A 21253-nucleotide genomic window follows, 5' to 3' on the forward strand; every position below is an offset into this window, starting at 1 on the left:
CAGCAACGTAAGGAATGACAATGTTCTTTCTTCTGTTCTTCTCCTGGTTCTGTTCCCTGGTGTGTTTAGTGGATTTCCTAGCTGACTTGACAAAAGCCCAATTGGGATACCCACATGTTTGGAGAGCTTTTTTGATGTGCTTCTGATCCTTTTCCTTCCCTTCTGTCTTCGTGGGGACGTGTTCGGCCCGATGCTGTAGCGTTCTGATGACAGAGAGTTTGTGTTCCAGAGGGTGGTGAGAGTCAAACAGAAGGTACTGATCTGTGTGGGTTGGTTGGCTACAGAATAGAAGTCCAGTTGTTTTTGTTTTTTAACTTTTTTTGAATTTAATGACCTGATACAAAATTCCTTAATATGCCGTTCATTCACCAGAGGAGCCTCGTTCTTTGTGTTATTCCAGCTCTTTGCACATTCAGTGTCACGTAAAAACAAGTGAGATGTGAACCGTTTGGAAGCACTGGCCATGAAGAAATCTTTAATAAAGCTGATATCCTTCTTGTAGTTGCAAACTGATTGTTAACTGGAGCACTTAAGACATGTCCAGTTGGACACTGAAGCGGCGAGCTCAGACTTTCTCTCTTTAGAACTTGCTGTAGCCGGTCTGTATTTGAACTGTTGTCTGTTTTTCAGCACGCATGACGTGGCCGTCGTCGGCGCTGGCATTGTGGGATTGGCCTCGGCCAGAGAGCTCATTCTGCGGCACCCTTCGCTCAGCTTCGTCCTGCTGGAGAAGGAAAAGGAACTTGGTGGGTCGACCTTTGAAGCTCTTTGTAGTGAAGAAGGACAGCTGAACGTTTTGGGTTTCTTAGTGATTAAATCAAGTTACACAGTGAGGGCCAATTAGGAAGTACAAATGCAGATACATTTATTTGTATCCTTTTGATAAAGAAAAAGAAAAACCACAAAGATCACTGAAATCTTTTGAATAAATAAGAATAAAACTAAAATACTGAAAATCAACTCGTGAAAATCAGTCGTTGCTTTTGAATTGTGGTCCAATTAAATTATTAAACAAAATGATGACTCTGGGCTTGACAACAACAATGGTACCCTGAATATTTAGTTGCACAACCTTTTGAGGCGATCCCTTCAGTCCAGTGATTTCTGTCCCTCTCTCTGAGACGTCTGCACCTGTCCTCAGATGTTTTGTCCCACTCCTCATGGACAAGCTGCTCCAGCTGTCTCAGGTTTGAAGGCTTCCTTCTCCAGATGTTTCAGCTCCTTCCACAGATGTTCAACAGGATTTAGATCAGGGCTCAGAGGCCACTTCAGAACGGTCCAATGTTTGGTTCTGAGCCATTCTTGGTGGTTTTAGTTGTGTTTTGGGTCATTATCCTGTTGGAGGACCCATGACCTAAGACAGAGACCAAAATTAAAAATGCCAAAACTATAAACAAATATCTTGCACAATCTGTCGGTGCTCAAAGTATGTGTTGGGGACAATTCTCAGCTACTACCCCACCAAGTTTTAGCTCAGTATCTGGAAAATTGACTAAGTTGTAGCTGTTTTTGCATGGGCTAAAGCCAGCAAATGGCACTTAGAGGGGGTCTCAAAATGTTTCATCTTATTTTTTAGAGTTCTTAATGTTCTTGCACGAGGCACAGAGTCACACAAACCTGTCGCTTGAATGTTCAGAAATTTGAACAAACAGATTTTCTATAAAAAAACGGCACAGAGTCTTCACTCCAACCCGTCTCAAGAGCACCAGTCCAGTGAGATACCACCTTTTAGGTACATTAACTGTGGCGGCCATCTTTAATTAGTTTTAGATGTACATCCTGTGATTACTTTCTGAGAGTTTCATTAAAATGTGTCCTCTGGTTTTTAACACACACTCAGACAGAGGTAATTACATGATCACCTGCCTTTAACAGCAGCAGGCGATAGTAAAACACAGCATTAATACCTCCAACGTCACCAATACATCTCATCGTTTTTTTTTACTTCTTGGCTTTTATTTTCTGTCTTGCCAGCGACACACCAGAGTGGCCACAACAGTGGAGTCATCCACAGCGGGATCTACTACACCCCGGGCTCGCTGAAGGCTCGGCTGTGTGTCCGAGGAGCGACATTAGCTTACGAGTACTGCGAGAAGAAAGGAGTCCCTTATAAGAGATGTGGAAAGGTCAGTATTTCTACCAGATAAGATTAGTTTTATTGGCTGTTTACTGGGGATGATGTGAGCTGGGTGGTCAGCTGACAGACATCCGTGGAACAAAATGGTGGATAAGAATTTGAGACCTATACAAATGATTTCACTTATGTGCCAATTTTGCTCCAGCAGACTTCATAAGAAGTCATGAAGTCAGTTCGCGGTCGCGTGGTTGTGAGACGTTTGTTTTCCCTCACACCTTTCATCGTCCACGAGACACTCGGATCAGAACTCCCAGGAAGCTCCTCCCTCCTCCAGCAGCTTTTAAACAGGTTTCTTCCTCCTGGCTTCTCAGCTCTCCTGTTCTTGTACAGATTTTAGCTTCCCTTACCGCGACCAGACGTGTTTATTAAACAGACTGAGGCAGTACACGCCGTTTGGCGTTTGCAGATTTGACGGTGCACAATAATGAGCGAACGAAGGGAACGTGTCCCGACTCTGCCCTGTCAAGGAGTACTTCCTCCCGGCCACCACAGCCACGAAGAGCCTCCTGTGTCTCCACACGGTCTCCTCGGTGCTCAGTAACTGTGACGTCTCCTTCCACAAGTTCTTCATCAACTGATTATCTCTTTAAGTTCACAGGTTTCTAAGTTTTGCTGGAACAGCTGTAAAGACGGCTGTATTTTCTAACAGCCTCCAGCTGCTTCTTAACGGAGCAGCAGAAGCAAACTGACTCCATTAAAGCTCATAAACACGCCCACAACAACTTCTGACCAATCACATAATACTTAGTGTAAACCCCTGTGAGAAACAGTTCGGCCCGGGCCTTGTGCCACGAAGCGGCGGACGAAGCTGCTACGAGAACAAAAATGAGGCAATTTTTGTCACACAACTTTGTGACTTCTCATGGAGTGTGACGGAGCCTTTAGGAAACACAAAAATGTCAAGAACTCAGTGAATTTTACAGATATTGTGCTAAAATTAGATGTGGTAGTAGCTGAGAGTGATCCTTGACCTTTATGTGTCCTGTTAGTCTCCTTGTGATTCCTTTTAGTCTTTTTGTGTCTCATCATGCATCCCTTTTGTCTTCTTATGTGTCTGTTTAGTTTCCTCCTACATCTGTTTTGTCTTTTTATGTTCCTTTATGAGTTCTTTTAGTTTTCATGACTTCCCCTTGTGCACATCTATATGTCTCTGCTTTTTCTGTCTGCCCTCTGCTCCCTGTATCTCAAATATTTCAGACATTTCAACAAACTCAATCAGTTCTCAGCATTCACACTCTTTTATTCTGTTAAGCTGGATCTTATTCTGTTTTTCCTGGCAGCTAATTGTCGCTGTGGAGCAGGAAGAGATTCCCAGACTGAAAGCTCTGTACGACCGCGGCATGAAGAACAATGTGCGGGACCTCAGCATTGTCGATGCCAAGGGGATCAGAGAGCGAGAGCCCTACTGCAGGGTAAAAGACGCTTTTTTTTTTCCTTTTTGTACAAAAAGCAGCGTGTCAGGAGAGGCTAATGAAATGTCAAATCTCCAGGGGATCATGGCCTTGGATTCGCCCTACACTGGCATTGTAGACTGGAGGGCGGTGGCTCTCAGGTACGGCTCAGACTTTGAGGAGGCAGGCGGCACAGTGGTAACTGAATACGAGGTCAGTGACATTTCCACGGTCAAAGAGAGCCCGGCTGGGAGCGCCGAAGGTAAGAAACTGCTTTTACAAATCCCAGCACAGTCAGGATTTAAATAACATCTGTATGTTTTTTTGTTCCAGTGTTCACGTATCCAACTTGTTTTCCACATTATTCTTTTTTTAGGAATAAAATATCCCATTTCTATCACAGACAAAAAGGTGAGATTTAGAAGCATTGCAGCTTTTAAAATGCATCCTGTTGTTTCTGACAGTCCATTATCTTTCTGTTCAAAGTTTCTTCTGTAGGTTGTTTGGACTCTAAACTACTTCAGCATACTTTCAGCTGTTCGGGTATCAAAACTAAGGCTGGGCAATAAATCACAAATTTATTGTCGTTATTAAAAACATTCTTCAGCATACTGACTTTATTTTTAGCTGCTGTTTTGCTAGAGTTAGCTTTTAGCTATTTTGCAAATTTTGGCTTTTAGCTACTGTTTAGCTGGTTTTAACTTTTAGCTATTTGTCTGCTAATTGTAGATTTTTAGCTATTCTTCTGGTTGTTTTAATCTTAGTTTTTATAATTTTAGCTTTTATGCTATTGTTTTAACTTTAATACTTCAAGTACAACCCCCCCCCGACACACACACACACACACACACACTGTGGCACCACCCCTAACACAACATCTGCACCTCAGACAGGACAGAAAGGGACCCCAAAATATATCAAATGATACAGCCTTACTGGCCGAAGTCAGTCTGATTTTTTATTTTTCATTTTTTCCAAGTTTAAGTCTTTGTTTTAGCTGGAGATTTAAAACATTAGCAGCGAGATCCTCTCCAGTTACATTGAGGCAGCTGTGGTCAGAGCAGTCGTCCTCCAATGAGAGAGTTGGAGGTTCGATTCCTGGCAGGAGCCACATGTTGAAGTGTCTCTGGGTGAGACCTTGAACCCCTCACTGCCTCTGCTGTGTGCCTCATCGAATGGAGTTTAAAGCACTGAGTAGTCTCCATAGAATGATTTATTCAGATGAGTGTAGTAGAGATTGTATGAATGTGTGTGGATGGGTAAATGAGGGCACAGATTGGGTTGTAAAGCGCTTTGAGTGGCCTGATTGGCTAGAAAGTGGCTATATAAGTACAGTCCATTTATTGTTTACATTAGATAACGTAAGAAAAATTTCAAATTCGAATGTCTTCATGGAGGGACAGCTCCAAAACGTGAGTAATTTGTGTGTGGCCTGTTGGCATTGTTCACGCAGAGAGGACACTGTGTCAAATGTTTCTGCAAATCTGGCTTTAGTATAAGGAGCTCGATGTAGAATCTGACATCACAGCGTTAAACAACAACAAACAGATTTATTACAGATCGATGATGACGCACAGCAACTTTGCATTTAGTTCAAAAATTAGTTAACCACAAAGAGAATCACTAGGTAAGGTAAGTTCTTTCAGCTGCTCCCTTGTTCAGGGGTCGCCACAGCGAGCAAGGAAATAGTTTTACACCAGGTGCCCTTCCTGCCCAACCAAGTTAGAATTGGAAGGAAGAGCTTGCAGACTAAGGCACGTGACTTAATCTTCGTCTGTAAAACAAAACAAATAGACGTGTAATAGTTAATGCATTCACTGAATTGGCATTAAAAAGCATTAAATTTGATGGGCCGATTTCGGCAGATACCCTGATCCAGATACGACTCAGAGGACAGAGAGGTTCCAACTCATCAAACATGTAGCCGTGGCAAGCGATGGACAGACTTTAAGTGTTAATAATAAAATATTATATAATCACATTCCCGCAGAGCTGGAAATGTCCATGCATATTCACCAGAAGCCTCCCAGTTCCAGCCTCTTTAACAGCACTGTCGTTCAGCACTCAGCCTTCACACTGCAAATGTTTCAAGTTTTTGAATTGTTTTTTGTTTGTTTTTTTAACAGGGTAACGAAGTGCGGTGCAGATATGTCCTGACCTGTGGGGGCCTGTATTCAGACAGACTGTCACAGATATCGGGATGCAGTCCGGAGCCGAGGATCGTCCCATTCAGAGGAGATTATCTGGTCCTGAAGCCAGAGAAATGCTATCTGGTCAGAGGAAACATCTACCCTGTAAGTCTTCTGAAGGCTGACTTTGATCTGAACATAAATGCCAAAGCTAAATATATAAACTGATCAATTTTATTTAACGTAGTCATGTTTTAAAGAACTGAGCTCTGCTTTAATTAAAGTTTTCCATATTTCTAGAAACAGGATTTGTTGCTCTGAGTGAATCAGCCTTTTTATTTTATTTTTTGATGATTTCTGTGACACCTTCATCAGGTTCCTGACCCCCGCTTCCCATTCCTCGGAGTTCACTTCACCCCAAGGATGGACGGCAGCGTCTGGCTCGGCCCCAATGCAGTTCTTGCCTTCAAGAGAGAAGGTTACAAAATGTACGACTTCAATGCCCAGGACTTTGCAGATGCGCTGTCCTTCAGGTGTGTTACTGTGACATTTCCAAACACAGTGCACTGTCGTTGGGTTGTTGTTTTGTGGCGTTCGTGACATCAAATGTAAACTTTTTCCTTTCCCCTTGCAGAGGCCTTCAGAAGCTGATATTTAGGAATGTAACTTATGGCATTGGAGAGATGTATAGAGGTGTTTTCACTGGTGCACAGGTTAAAATCCTGCGGAAGTTCATCCCTGAGCTGTCCCTAAATGATGTGCTTAGGTACAGAAATAACACAAATAATTATTGATGCTATCAGGTGTTCCAAATCACTATAGCTGTCACCTTCTGACCTCCTGTGAACCTGGTTGTTCCCTGCCCAGGGGTCCTGCGGGAGTTCGAGCTCAGGCCCTCGATCACGACGGAAACCTTGTGGACGACTTTGTGTTCGACGGCGGAGTTGGAGACGTGGGCAGCCGGGTGCTCCATGTGCGGAACGCTCCCTCGCCGGCAGCCACCTCCTCCCTCGCTATCGCTGAAATGATAGCAGATGAGGTGGAGAGCCGATTCGACCTGTGACGCGGCGACCAGCGAGGAAACATCCAGGTCGATGTCGCCGAGCGAAACTGTATCCAGCTTTCAGCTGTCGGCACTCAGAGACATTTTAATACATGTCAGGCCTTAATTTATTTAGGGAAAGTATCTTTTTTTAATGACTGTTGTCACTTAAGTGCCATATCAGGTTGCAAAAAAAAACGTTTACTGCCTCGTATCACTGTAAAGATTCATGATTTGCACTACATTACTTTCCAAATATAAAGCACATTATGAGAGTTTTAGCAAAAACAGACAAAGACAAATTTGTTGGTACCCTTCTACAAAAATCAACAAAACAACTATCTCTAAAATAACTTGAAACTGACAGAAGTTTGATGGTATCTCTGGTTGTTTATTCCATATTTAACACAAGTCAGACTTTGCTTTTGATTATTGATTCAGTTGATTATTTCATATAAATCAAATGAAAATAGCATGGACATAGATAGTAGCCTTAATTTCAGATTTAGTAGTACCTTTTGCTGTAATCTCTGCCAACAAGCGACCTCTGTAATTCACAATGAGGTGTCTGCATTTACCAACAGGTAGTTTAGGTCACTCTTCCTGAGCACACCGCTCAATCTGTCTCCGGTTTGAAGGATGGCGTCTCCCCGCTGCAGATCAGATCTTTCCATAGATGTCCAGCAGGATTTGGATCTGGGCTCATTGAGAGTCATTTTCAAACAGTCCAGTGTTTTTGTTCTCATCCATTCTCGATGCTTGTAGCTGTGAGTTTAGCATCATTATCATGCTGAAGGACCCATCACCTGCGACTGAGGCTGAGCTTTCTGACACTGGGCATTATGTTTCACTCCAGGTCGTCTTCAGGCTTCATTTTCTCCCTGCACTGATTCAAAGTTTCCCGTGCCAAATGCAGCAAAGCAGCCCGAAACAAACCGGGCCCCCCTCCATGTTTCACAGTAGGTTTGGTGTTTTCTTCGAAAGCCTAATTTTTCCTTTTTAAAACATAGAGCTGATGTGACCGACTGTAACGTTCCAGTTTTGTCTCATCAGTCCCAGAAACTTTGGTGTTTTTCTGTCATTAGTGAAACCTCCTGAACTTCTTATGTGGAGTCCATTGATCAGACTGATGTACCTTGACCTCGGCTCTTTTTCTACCATTCGCTCCATCTGTCTGATCAACCTGCTTGGCTTCAGTCCCCTGAACCTTCTACTTTTTAAATGGACAGCTGTGGTCAGAGGAACATGAAGCTTCTTTACCTTTAACATGGATCTCTATAATCTTCTTCCTGAGCTGCTCTCAGCTTTGCTTTCTCTGCTCCATGTTCAGTGTGGCGAACACAACCAAACCAAACTACCCAGTGGCTGTTTGTTCCCGTTAAATACGCTGAATATGACGCAAATATTAATCGTCTCCTTGAGGGTACCAACAAATCTGTCCGTGTTAAGTTTAGCGCATCTTTGTAAAATAAACAGCAAATCTTTTCTTGTCACATGTTTTGGTTTATCACATACTAAAGACATACAGATATATATTAGACAATTGCTTTTAACTGAACCACAGAGCAATAAAGTATTATCTCAATGAGCTGTAAGGGTACCAGGAAATTTTGGAATATAAATGAGCCTCTTTAAATTTATTTTTGTACTTTTTCTGTTCCTTCTTTAGTTACTGTGAATGGAAGCATCGCGGACTGATGAAGTGCCTCATATAACAGTCCTTTCCACAGAATGCTTAATTTAGAAACACTTTTTTAATGTGTTAAAAAATAGACTAAATAGAGCAATTTTGAGTGTTTTGTGAGCCTTTTTTTATGTTTTTTTATTTGATTTTTGTGTTGACTTCATATTTCAATGCTGCTTCAACTGTTCAGATGTAAAATTTATTTTTCCCTACTTCTTACTGACAAATTAACACTTTTTCTTCATAACTATATATAAAACAAATGACTCATCTGAGGTTTGTGCCATTATTGCCTTTAAATGTGTATTTTTGGCATGTTAAATCTAAGGTACTAATACATATAGGGCTAAAAAACTCCTTTATCCAAGTTGCAAAGATTACAGATCTAGTCGAATTTTCTGTTTATAAAGTTTGTAGTTTTGATAGAAGTTATTAAACCCAGTAGTTCCCAAACTTTTTTGCTTTCAACCCACAAAATAAAAGTTACAGAGACTCGTGATACTGAACATATGGCTGAAGTATATGAATGTTGCTAATTAACACATTGCCTTTCATTCAGATCATTTTGTTTTGAAAAATGACAGAGTTGTACTCACTTTAGTCAAACCGTAATATTAAAATTATGATTTGGTAGAGCTTGGATGAGAGTATTAATTGGAAATGACTCTTAGCTACTATTAAATTACATTTTAGCTCAATATCTAAAATTATTTGAGTTATAGTCATTTTGTGTATGCTAGGCTTTATTAGCTGTAGTGGCCATCTTGAATTAGGTTGATGTGCACATGTGTATATATGTATGTATACACACTCACCGGCCACTTTATTAGGTACACTTGTTCCATTGCTTGTTAACACAAATGGCTAATCAGCCAATCACAGGGGAACAACTCAACGACTTGATGAAAATCCCAACCGGGGAGCAGAATATAGAAGAAAACAAATTTAAGTGACTTTAAATGTGGCGTGACTGTTGGTGCCAGACGGGTTGGTCTGAGTATTTCGGAAACTGCTGATCTGCTGGAATTTTTACACACAACCGTCTCCAGTGTTTAAAGAGAATGGTCCAAAGAGGAGAAAATATCCAGTGAACGGCATTTGTGTGGACAAAAAAAAAGACTTGTTAATGTCAGAGGAGAATGGGCAGAAAGGCAACAGTAGCCCAAGGTCAAATTCCATACTAGCAAAGTGTACCTAATAAAGTGGGCGTTGAGTGTGTGTGTGTGTGTGTGTGATGTATTTATGTATGTCCGTCAGGTGCTCACTGACAAGCCCCTCCCCCAAGCCTGGCTCCAAGGTGAGGCCCCGGTAACCCACGTCCTGGCGAGGGACAAGTTTCTGGCTGTCTTTTGTCCATACAAGTCTTTTTGAACCGCTCTTTGTTTGGCCTGTCACCTAGGACCAATCTGCCGTTGTAGACTCTACTGGGGGAAATTGCCCCTGACCGCACAGCTCACAGGATCATTCAGGCAAACTAACATCTCCACCACGATAAGGTGGCGATTCACTGAGGAGCCTTTTGTTTTTCTTTAGTAAATTAGTCATTCTTTGCAGCTCCTTGAGTTTGCCTGCATTCTGGGTTCAGTCCAATACAAACCTGACATATTGTCTCTTATCTGGATTTAAAATGAGCCAGGGATCTACAACATTCAATTATTTTATAAGGGTTTCAGTCACTTTGGCTGACTTTGATTGAAGAGCAGAAGTGGAGGAGAAGCGGTTTAAAAAAAGGTCCACCAAGCAGTTAAAACCCATCCATTTGCTTTACCTCCTTCTTCATTCGCGAGGAGCTGGTGCCTGTCTCCAGCAGTCACTGTGTGAGAGGCGGGGGACACCCTGGACAGGTCACAAGTCCATTACAGGCAGTTAAAATCCCCTCTTATAATCAAATCATAGTCAAATCTGGCAGCATTGAGAAAACACATCTAAAAAAGTCATCATCCCAGTTGGGAGGATATATATTCACAAGAGCCACTTTTACATCATAAATGTGCCCCTGGACTGTCGAATCAGAAATTGTTTTAACATGAACAAAGGGAATATTTCTCTGTATAAAAATAACACCTCTTGATTTGCTGGAAAAGGATGAAAGCTGCATCTATCTAACCCAGCTCCTCTTCAGTCTGCTGTGGTCTACATCCCTTAAATGAGTCTCTTGCAAGTGAATCGTGTGAGCATCAAGATGGGGTTGATGGTGCAAAACTTTACTGCGTTGGACTGAATTGTTTAGCTCATTAGTTGCACTCTCGAGACCACAATTAATTCTGTTTTGCAGAGCAGCTTTTTCTTTCAGTCGTTTTAGAGCAGCCGCCACTTCCTTCTTAACTGACTCTAATATCACTGACTAAAGTTTGGTGATAGTTTCAGCTCGTAGGTCACCTATCATTACCTCGGTGACCTGTAGCATCTCTTCATTAGCATCTAGCTTCTCTGGGAACTCCAAATCTCAGGTCTGGAGGTTCGGCCTCCCTTGGCCAGTCCCGTCAGATTAGCTTTTTGCCCAAAGACTTTACATTTATTCCGATATGGCTCAGTCAACACCAAGGTTTTGATGACTCTTCGAACATGCAGCCTTGGCAAGCGATGCACAGACTTTAGGTGTTAATTAAAATAGATAATAATCACATTCCTGCAGAGCTCCCATGAAGCACGCCTTACCGCAGGGGAGTTCTCCAGAAGTCTTCTGGTAATAAGTGATTCAACAAAGGGCCTCATCAAACATGATACTGTATGTGACCCGTCCTGGCAAACTGACTCACGGTGACGATTTCAATATTGAGTTATTATTATTTTCAAATTCTCCATCTTAAAAGGTTCAAATTGATACGTAGCTTGTTGAAATTTGGTGATTTTTCACTTGGCCTGGCAACAGGCTGGTTTGGTTTATGAGATTATGGTTTGAAAACTCATTATTTTATTGGTCTGGAGTGATTTCATTGGGAATCCCAGCCCTGTACTTCAAACGGGGAATCCCTGAGCTTCACAATGAGGCCTAACATTATAGGAAGGGATTTCCTGGCATTAAGGCAGTCAGCAGAGACAAATGGTGAATTTCAATGTAAATTAAAAGGATTATTTCTGAAGACATACCTGTTAGAAAACTTTGATTTAAAGGTAGAGTGTATGCTTTTTTAGTTACTGGTGGTATGTTTATGGACTCATTTTTGCACAAATTAAATTTTTACATTCCGTGTAAATGTCATTCTGACTCATTGTGCCAGCACAGGTGACATACATTTTTATGCATTTATGACCATTATATTTACAGTCTTTGCTACATTTGAGGATAAAAATGCTCATGGCAGTCATGTTTACAATGAATTTAATTACTGTAAACCCTGCACTTGGCGTTTCGTGACCCTAAGCGGGGTCCCAACCCCAGCTTTGGCGACCACTGATCTGACCTTCCCATCAGTTGTTGACATTTCTGCACTTTCTCCACTAGAAGGCAGAATCACAGCAACATATGCAGTTTATGAGCCTCACTGTGTGCACAAAATGTCTAAATTAAGTGATGTTAGTACAGTCAGCTGGCCTCAGGGTTTCTGGTGGTCTTTCTTGCAGTGTAGCATGGAAATAAAAGGGTTTATTTTTGTTTTATTAATGTCGCCTGCTTGCTTATGGGCTTGGTTCAATGTAGTCCAGACTTCCAAAGAACAAGAAAATATTTAAAAGATTCACTGAATTTGACTTATTTAGTACTTCACACTTAACCCTGTTTCATTGGAACTGAGAAATTATTCCTAAAAAGTGTGTAACGAGACAGTGTGTGTGTAAAATTACGCAGCGTGCGTGCGTGCCTGGACGCGCAGGCAGCGCAGGGAGAGAGCAGCAGACAGGCAGCGGAGAGTTGGTACGAACATCCCTCGACTTTTTCAAACCAAAAAAAAAAACAACACGTCGACTAGCTCCTCAGCTGCTCTGCCCACCGACATGCCTTGGACCGCCCGCTGCTTCTGGAGGACAAACCTTGGATGTAGCGTCCGGCAGCTGCGATGACTTGGAGCGAGCGGCGACGGGAAAAAGTGTGCCTTGTTTGGAGCTGAACGGGTCGTGTGCCACAGCGTAAGAAGACGGAGCGCATCGAGGCCAGCAGAAAGCCTGTAGCTGTAGCACCAAGTTAGCCGCTCGGCTAGCTTACTAAGGTTACAGGTGTTTAGGTAGCAAATAACCAAACGTAACTCGTAGCTGTAGATTGCTGGCAGCAGGTTAGGCTCCCGTTTCTTGGCGTAACACTGACCCAAATGTGCCTGCTTGTAGTTTTTAGCAAAACAAGTACAACAGAGCAACATTGTTGTTAGCCGTTAGCTTTTTTCTAGTTAGCCGCTGCTCCGTGTTTACAGCAGCAGGCTAGCTAGCATTAGCCGCCAAGCCAGCGAGTTAACTTTATTGCTACATGTGCTTATTTTCTTTATTTTTTTAAGCTGTCTTTTTGTTGTTACACCGGACTCGACATCGGACTCGCAGTGTGGTTCAGCTCCATTCTTCCCATTTGTAAACAAACGAGTGCAACTTTCCCCACCGTGCCTGCCCCGGACTGACCCACCCATAAAGACTCTCTATCTGGGGCCGATGCTGACAGTTCGGCCCGGACCACGGCAACGCCAGGAGCCGCTACAGCAATGCAGCCCCAGCAGATCTATGACTTTCCAAGTGACGATAACAATCACAAATGGAGAGGCCTCTTCGTGCAAGCTTTACGAAAGGTACGACCACACTCTTTAACCCTTACCGGAACTTTAACCTCTGTACAAGCTGTTTCAAAACACCCATACTTGGCTAAGTAGCATTGGTTTGGGGCTAGAGTATTGGTTTATTAGGTTAAATCTTTGTTGACATGTCTCCATTGTAGTTTAATTAGAAAACCCCGAAGTTTTGGTCCAGACAGAGTCCTTACTTTATGGTCAATTTAATCAAAAACTATATGTTTTTGTGGACTAAACTTGTGGATTTATGGAGATATTGAAACTGCTGACTTCATCCTCTGTGGTTGGTTGCTGAAATTTCTCATGTGTGTTTTATTCAAGTTTCATCACTTAAGTTCCCTTTAAAGACCACCCCTGCATCACACACACACTTATTTTGAAGAAGTTGTTTAATGTCTTTACAGTAATCTGCTATGTGAGCAGTGTTACACAGTTTTATGGTGTGTTAATAACATGCTCGGTGGAGATTAAATACCACCAAATCTTTACTTAGCCCATTGTGAAACACCTTTATGGGATATGTGTTGCTTCCAGACACTTTATTTGTTTCTTACCGTGTTTGCTTTACTTCCAGGACGTGTGTCGTCCCTTTTCCAAAGAAATGCGAAGTCATACTTTTTTTTTTTTAATCATTCTTTCAAGAAAATAATAAGTTAAACCTAAGGTTGTTGGTCAGCAGGACTGAACTGTATCAGTTCCTTTTTTTTTACGGTCCTTTTCTTTTTTTTCTTGCAATTCTTGGCTTCACCCTGTCATCACAAAGTCCAGTTTCTGTTTTCAGATCCAGCTTTGTGTATGGATGTAGCTCGTATCAGTCACTGGGTCAGAGAGGTGGGAAAGGAAAGCCGTTTCTGGTTGTTGCATATCGTCCAAAGATGCAAGCGCATAATATCAGGACGGCACAGTGAACTGTGTTGGTGATCTGTTTACATTTAGGTGGTTTAAAAACTCACTAAAACTGCAACAAGTGTTGTTGTTCTGCTCCTCATCCTGGCCATTTACTCTTACTTTACTCTTCTCCAGTCGTACTCCGTGAGTTACAAGAGGAAACCCATCCTCTGAAAATAATAATAAAAAACCCCAAAGGAATGCCATTTATTTAAGGAATTGAACTCCGCAGAGTATCCTATCAAAAACCACATGTTCATGCTTTCCTTATACACAAGACAGTTAGTAAATTAGAGACTTATCAGCTGAGAACCATTTTTGGAAAGGGGCATAGTTAGATAAATATTTGTGTTCCTAAAATAGATTTTTTTTTTTTTGGGGGGGNGGGAGATGCTGAGCGTTTATTCTCAGCACGAGACAAGTCTGGTTGTTCTTTGTTTGTTTGCCTATCAGGCTGTTCTTAAGTGTTTCAAATGTCTAATCTGTTATAAAGCTTAAAAAAAAAGTTTAAAGGCATCAGTTTTCAGTATTTTTTTTTCAATAACCGTTGAACTTGATATCGGTGAAATTTATTCAAAAACTGTCCTAAAATATTGTTTTTGAATTGAAGGATTCCAGTCACCCTGAAGATGCATAGGCGATTAAAGGTCTAGCATTTCTTGGAGGAATGCATATCTCCCGTTGCCTTTCATGCTAGAGTTTCAAACTAAGATCATCTTACGTTAAGAAATGACGGACTTGTAGCCGTTTTGGTCAAACCTTGAAAATAACGTTATGCGCCATCTCATCCAATTTTGTGAGTTGCCACACTCAGAGTATGTGTTGTGATTGACTCTCAGCTACTACCACACCAAATCTTAGCTCTGGATCTGTAAAATAGACAAAATTTTTGCCATTTTGTGTTGCTTTTGTCGTTTAGCCGTGGCAGAAAAATTTAATTAGATTAACTCTAAAAGTTATTCGGCTGTAGAGGGACATCTAATGACTACTTTGAGAGTTTCACTGAAGTTTGTCCAGTGGTTTCTTGAGATATTTTGCTAGCACTACAAACAAACAAACACAAAGAGATGGGCAAAACATTGTCTCCTTCAGTGGCGGTTCAGTTGTTGGTGTTCCTTCAGAAATAATGTGATGAGTCAGGTGAGAAAGCAGGTGGTGGGTTCTGTTGTTCTGCCATTGTCTCAACTTGCTGCACAAATGCCAGAGGGAAAGTCATTCAGAGACCGGGGTGGGGGTGGGGGGGTTGTTATGGTTTTGACAAACTGTGACTCGCTGTTTTTCACAGCTGTCCACAGGGGGGTGGAGAGGGTTTCTTCTCAGAAAGGAGTTTCAGTGGATGACTTCATCCCTGACAGATTTCTAGATTGTTAAAGATAAGCAGGATAAGGAAAAAACCCATTGAGTCCTCAGAGCTGAAACCAGGATGGTGCTGGACTTCGGCCCTATTTGAACAACGCTGTTTTTTTTTGAGTGAAATCGGAACAATTTTGTTTGTCTCCATGACAACAGCGATCGCATTCTCTGACACCGAAACTTAAATCCAGGTCTCAAAGTGAAAGTTTTTCAAAACTTCCGGCATAGTTTCGTGGGAAAACACAATTTATTGGAAAGCAGAAGTGTTTGCGCATGCGCACTATGGCTGCAGTCAGTCGACAGTCTACATTTTCCTGGGTGTTTTTATTAGATTTATATTTTAAAGTAACGCGTAGCAGAAACCCAACCTCATTGTCGGTCCAAATGAAGGTTTGTGTATTCGGCATTCTGGATGAAGCTGTTCACATGCCTGAGACTAAAGTGTCTGTGTGCATTGCCATGTTGTTAAAATACAAAAATCACAGCGCCAGCTAGTGACCTGGCATGGGAAGTACAGCAGGTTCAACAACTTGCGCAGTCTCGTCTAAAACAACGGTTGCAATCACAGCATTGCCGTATGACGTTTTAACGTTTTCACAAGCAACATTGGAAAATTTTCACGTTTCCAGGAGAGCAAACTGGGCTTTGATCAGGAAAATAGATTTTGAATCTTCAGGTGGTGGTTGATAAGTAAAAGAAATGCCTAAGAAATGAGAATTATATTTGCAACTCTGCCCGCAAGTTTCAATAATATTTGACGATTTATAGCCACTGACTGCTGCTAAAGGCAAAGGGTGATGATGTTTTCTGTCTGAGTGTGTTTATCTGTACTGTTAGCAAAATATCTCATGAACCACTTAACAGATTTTAACGAACTGTGCAGAAAGTAATTATTTGATTAACATTAAAACTTTGCCAGTAACTTTTGGTGCTAACTGTTTTTTAGTGAAATACCTCATGAACCACTGAACGGATTAATTTTAGCGATTACTTTTGCCCTTTAAATATCACATTTTGTTTAATAATGATTATTTAATTTGTGTAGTAATACTAAATAAAAATGTTCTTTCTAGTTTTAAAAAAATACTTTGTCTCTGTAATCTTATTAAAAATCATTTAAACTCTAGGCATGGCATGATGGAAAAATGCAGTGGATTTTAACACCATGATACATCTTGAAACCAGTAATCAGCCCAAGCTTAATCACATAAAATTGGGCCTAATGCTATTTTTTTAATGTTTGACTAAGATGACTACAAGCGTCATTTCTCAACGTAAGATGATCTTAGTCGAGAACTCTGGCATTTAATGTGGTGGACGATATGCAGTTATTCAAGGACTTATTTGTTATTTGCAACTTTACTTTGTTTTCATGTTTTGATCATGTTTTTAGTTGCTGCCCTGGCTAAAAAATGTGTTTTGAAAATTTCCCTGTGTAGTCTGCTTAGAGAAATAAACACATTAAATGATAATAAAAGTAAGTTGTAGTCATTGATATTGGTGCTTTAGGAATGTCACCCTTTGAGAATTTCAGATATGAAAGCCTATTTGTTCTACTAGGAAAATAAAAGTCCTTGCCAAGAGTGTGAAGTACTTAAAGTGTGTAAAGCTCTGATATTGTTCTGATTTAGAAGAAGTGACACTGAAATGCACCATACTCGGCTTAAATTGTGCCTTGGAGCATCGTTGTATATCTTTATTTCCTGTCATCTCTTCAGTGTCCCACTCAAAGGAAAGCTAATAACATGAAATAGAAAACTTATTTATAGCTCTTTAATAAAAGCTTCCCATCAACGAGAGCATATTTACGCTTAAGGTGATGACGCAAAAGTCTCGCCTCTTGCAGCTCTTTGCATGGCTGATATACCACCATGTTTGTTCACACCCTGCATCTGTGCATGAACATAATGTTACCACTGCTGTGCTGGTGGTAATAATAACCGTAGATTCCACAGGTGTGATGTTTCATTGGAACGGGGAGATTGGCCAGAGCTTTGCCGGGCACACTTTCCTTCTGTGTTGAGTTCGAGAAACGCATCGCGGCTAAGATCACAAGACGCCACTCCATGAGAAACGGGCCAAGTTTTAAGGATGAAATTGGTCGGATTACACACCTGCTTTAAGATCGAGTGCGTTACAGCTTAAATTTGTCCAACCCAAGCTGTTGCAGAAATCATGTTGTAGTGATCATCAGAGTGCCTAATATCCAGCTCCATAGCAGGGATCCTGTTCAGTTACATAAACTGTAACATAACACACAGTCATGTATTAAACACCAACCTGTTGAGGATACGAAGATTTACTAAGTCAAACTGATGACGATGAGACTGTACAGGTAGAGCAGCCGTGTATCGTTGGTGTTTTGGGATTAAATCTTGATCTTCTTTTTTTTCTTTCGGCTGTTCTCTTTTTAGGGGTCGCTACAGCGAGTCATCCTCCTCCGTCTAACTCTGTCCTCACTCAACTCCCTCCATGTCCTCTCTAACTGCATCCATAAATCTCCTCTTTGGCCTTCCTCTTAAATCTAGATACATCAGCTTATTAAGTCTTTGTGTGATAAAATCCAATTTGTTAATCTGAATAATTAAGTCAGTAAGCAGGTTTGTTATTACACGGATATCTATTATAAAAACGACAAAGGTTAGTGTAGTTATGTTTGTGTATGAAGAATGAGTTCACTGTTCATTCCTTACAGCGGTCAGCTCTTCTTCTGGTTGCACTTCCTGCTGTTTAGTTGTATTGCTTTGTCTTTAGCGACACCTACAGTTCAGGAGGGGAAATGCCGCAGCGCCTGGCGTAAACGGCAACAAACCCTCTGAAAATGTACTTAAACCTGTGAATCAACTTTTATTCTTTGTAATGTAGAAAATACATTTTGTTGCTCACTGCTGAATTACTAAGAATGTTAAACACGTCTGCTGCCGGCAGCTTTATTCATTTTGCACTAAGCTGCAGTTTTTGTGTGTATTATCTGTGAATCAGATTTTTACGAAAGTGTTTTGCAATTTTAAACAAGACCTGTTTGTGAACTGACATTTTTCTTTTATAAAGCAGTAGTTTATTATTTGGATGAATTCAAAGAGCGTTTTGGCTTTAAATACACAACCTAATTGCATCATATCCTTTGTTGCTTCCCGTGTACCTTGTAATGAATAGGCTAAGACAAGAGATGCACAACCCTGCTACTTGTCACAGCTGTGGACCTTATATAAACATATCGGACCTCATACAGGATTCTGTAAGTTGAAGCTGGAAGGACCCCAGTGTCTCCATAGGTTGGTCCCTGTAAGTCCCGCCCGTTCTGTGTAAATGAACGGGGGGCTTTGCCTTTATTAAAAAAAATCAAAACACACCTCAGATAATTTTTTTTTTCAGGTGTTGACTCTTGTTGATTCATGCAGTTCTTTTCTTGCTGCTGCATGTTCAAATATTCATATTTCTAATGTGTTTTGCTGAGTTAAACAAAACTGTGCTGATTCATTAATCAGTCCAGAATATCATCGAATAATTCAGTCATACAACTCTATCAGTTCGTCTCCTGTCTCTCTTTCCCACATTAACTTTGCTTCTGTGCTGTCAGTCACATGAAAGCCAGTGTTAGGAAGTACTTTGGCCTCCTGGAAGTTGAAAAGGAAAATCCCATTCACAGGAGCCGCACTATATGCAGGTTGTGTACACATTTCCACCCATAGAAGGGGAAAAACTGCTGGTCGTAGCCCAGTATCTCACTGGGCTGCGACAGATGGCGACAAGTTTGCGAACAGCATTCGCCAGGGCATCTCAGAATGTATCGAAAATGGCGTGGTATGATGTGGGCAGAATAGTTTTCTAATCCATGAACACAAAATAGACCATTATTTTAACAAACCAGCCCAGCAAAATACATCCTTACAGCTCACCGGTCCCTTGGTCGCAACACTAGGATTTCTGAGACTGCAACAATTTGCCTATTTTCTCGCAATTAGTTGCCAGCTAGTCTCCAGCAGCTGCTGTCATGATTGGCTGCTCCATTATGTTGCACTCTTTGGAGCCATGATAGAACACGATCATCCTGTGTGGAAGATGCTAACACAGCCGTCCCCATACTCTACGATGGTGCCAAAAACAAGGTGATGGAAATGCTGAAAAACAGCACAAATGGCAGATGTCACTGTAGTCAACATTTTGACTCCTTCTGTTCATTAAGTTCACAAAATCTTGTTTGAATGAAAACCGTTTCATGCCGCAGTTTAGAGCAAACTAGTTTGTTTCTTTCAGGTCTGAGAGATTCTCTGCTCAGGGTTTCATTTAAAGAGTGATTATAGACGTATCTCGATGAATCCACAATCGTTTTATAGTCACATTACTGTCCTCTGAATTGTATTCAGATCAAATTGTGAGGTGTCCACAGATTCCCACTCTGATTTTGTAGTCTTGCATGACAGCAAATTGAATAAAGTGAACTGGAAGTTGTGCAAACCTACAGGTTACTGTCATAACTAGTCAAAGCTCTTGTTTGTCAAAGTCTAATTTCTGTACACATAAATTCATTGTATGTGGCTAGTGACTGATTGCAGTAAAACTGCCAAAGCAGAACCAGTAGGATGCCAAAAAATCTGATTTAATCTGCACTCCTTGATGTCATACATAGGTGGGTCTCTTCATCTCCAGGGTGATCTTATGTTTTGATGTTCCTAGTAACAGGTTGTGTTTCCTGCCCACCAGCCCCCAGGCTGTCTGGAGAGAAAAAGATTGGGTCGATTAAAAAAAACCCCCAAAAAACGCTGTTTTCACACTCTTTGGGCTGAATTAAATCAGGTCATTGAACATCAGCTCGTCCTCAGTAGAGGTTTGGATGAAGGATGAGTGGGCAGCGGCAGGCAGGGGTCACTGGGTCAGGTCCGAGTGGGGTCAAGGAGAGGCCGTGTGTTGTTAACTGCGTGCCTGGTAGTCATTTTGTTTATGATCCGAATGTGAGTGGGGGCAGCTACATGTCAGGAGATTGCACATGTGTGAACACAGTGTTTATAAAAAAAAAAAAAAACAACCTTGTTTGTTTTTGTTTAGGCAGAGTGTGGTTCATTGTTTGCCTGCTCCTTGCATGCTGTTTTTTTTCCCCTTTTGTTGTTGTATGTGAGTCTGTTGTTTCTCAGTTGATCTCTGCCCTGTGGTTCCCCAGACAGTCTGGTTGTAATGGCAGATGATGTCATGGCATGAATCACAAACAGTGACACATGCTCCGGTATAATAATGAGCCCCACCACACGCACACGCTCACACACACACGTCACATTACCAGTAACCTGAGCCTGATGCTGTTCCATATACACAGCCAGGAGACGAATCAATTGAATTAGAAATGTAATCCCTGTATTAACACCATACCGCCTCTATTATTACCTTATTCGTCTTCCACCGACAGCACACACAGCACTTCATCACGCTGTGCGTTACGGTTGGGATGTGCATCAAAATGATGACATAATGCAGCTTGTGCACGAGTGACCTGCATCTCTTTGTTCCTTCATCAGACCGCTCTGTCAGCTCTGTAATGCAGGAGAGGTGTTTTGATCTCTGTTGGATATTTTAATGATGGTACAGAACTATAATACTGAGGTAAAACGTCTGTGGTTTACTCTTCCATTTAATAATTAGGATATTTTGCTTACTATTTTGAGAAGGCTTTTCTGTGTTTTAAAGGTGACTTATGTGACAATGATGTGTTTTAGGGCTGCGCAATAAATCAAACATCTATCGTTGTAGTATCAGTGAGCACAATATCAATACTGCAAAAGTCTGCTCGGACAATTAAGACTCTCACTGGCCTTAAAGCCCACACCTGGTTTAGATGATAGAAGAGAAAGTGAGGGAAATGTGGGTTTATTGCAATATTAAATAATAATGTCACACATGCCAATGTTTTCTTGTGCAGCCTAAATGTGTT

General features: G+C 41.4%; 2 protein-coding genes across 2 annotated transcripts in view; both read left to right on the forward strand.

Annotated features, from left to right (window-relative positions):
• The window catches only part of l2hgdh (L-2-hydroxyglutarate dehydrogenase), an 11489-nt gene extending 2600 nt beyond the window's left edge, over nt 1-8889 (forward strand). Inside the window, exons 2-10 of the mRNA XM_017419024.3 lie at nt 631-746; nt 1975-2126; nt 3418-3549; nt 3628-3790; nt 3905-3939; nt 5655-5822; nt 6033-6190; nt 6292-6423; nt 6525-8889. Of these exons, the coding sequence (XP_017274513.1) occupies nt 631-746; nt 1975-2126; nt 3418-3549; nt 3628-3790; nt 3905-3939; nt 5655-5822; nt 6033-6190; nt 6292-6423; nt 6525-6720 (1252 nt within the window). The 3' untranslated portion in view covers nt 6721-8889. The remainder of the gene's footprint in view (nt 1-630; nt 747-1974; nt 2127-3417; nt 3550-3627; nt 3791-3904; nt 3940-5654; nt 5823-6032; nt 6191-6291; nt 6424-6524) is intronic.
• Nucleotides 8890-12204: 3315 nt separating this feature from the next.
• Nucleotides 12205-21253, forward strand: part of sos2 (son of sevenless homolog 2 (Drosophila)) — a gene marked incomplete in the record, with an annotated part of 51252 nt that continues 42203 nt past the window's right edge. Inside the window, 1 exon segment of the mRNA XM_017412781.3 lies at nt 12205-13089. Coding sequence (XP_017268270.2) covers nt 13006-13089 — 84 coding nt within the window.

This window comes from Kryptolebias marmoratus, linkage group LG10 (assembly GCF_001649575.2).
Source record: "Kryptolebias marmoratus isolate JLee-2015 linkage group LG10, ASM164957v2, whole genome shotgun sequence".
NCBI classification, from domain to species: domain Eukaryota; kingdom Metazoa; phylum Chordata; class Actinopteri; order Cyprinodontiformes; family Rivulidae; genus Kryptolebias; species Kryptolebias marmoratus.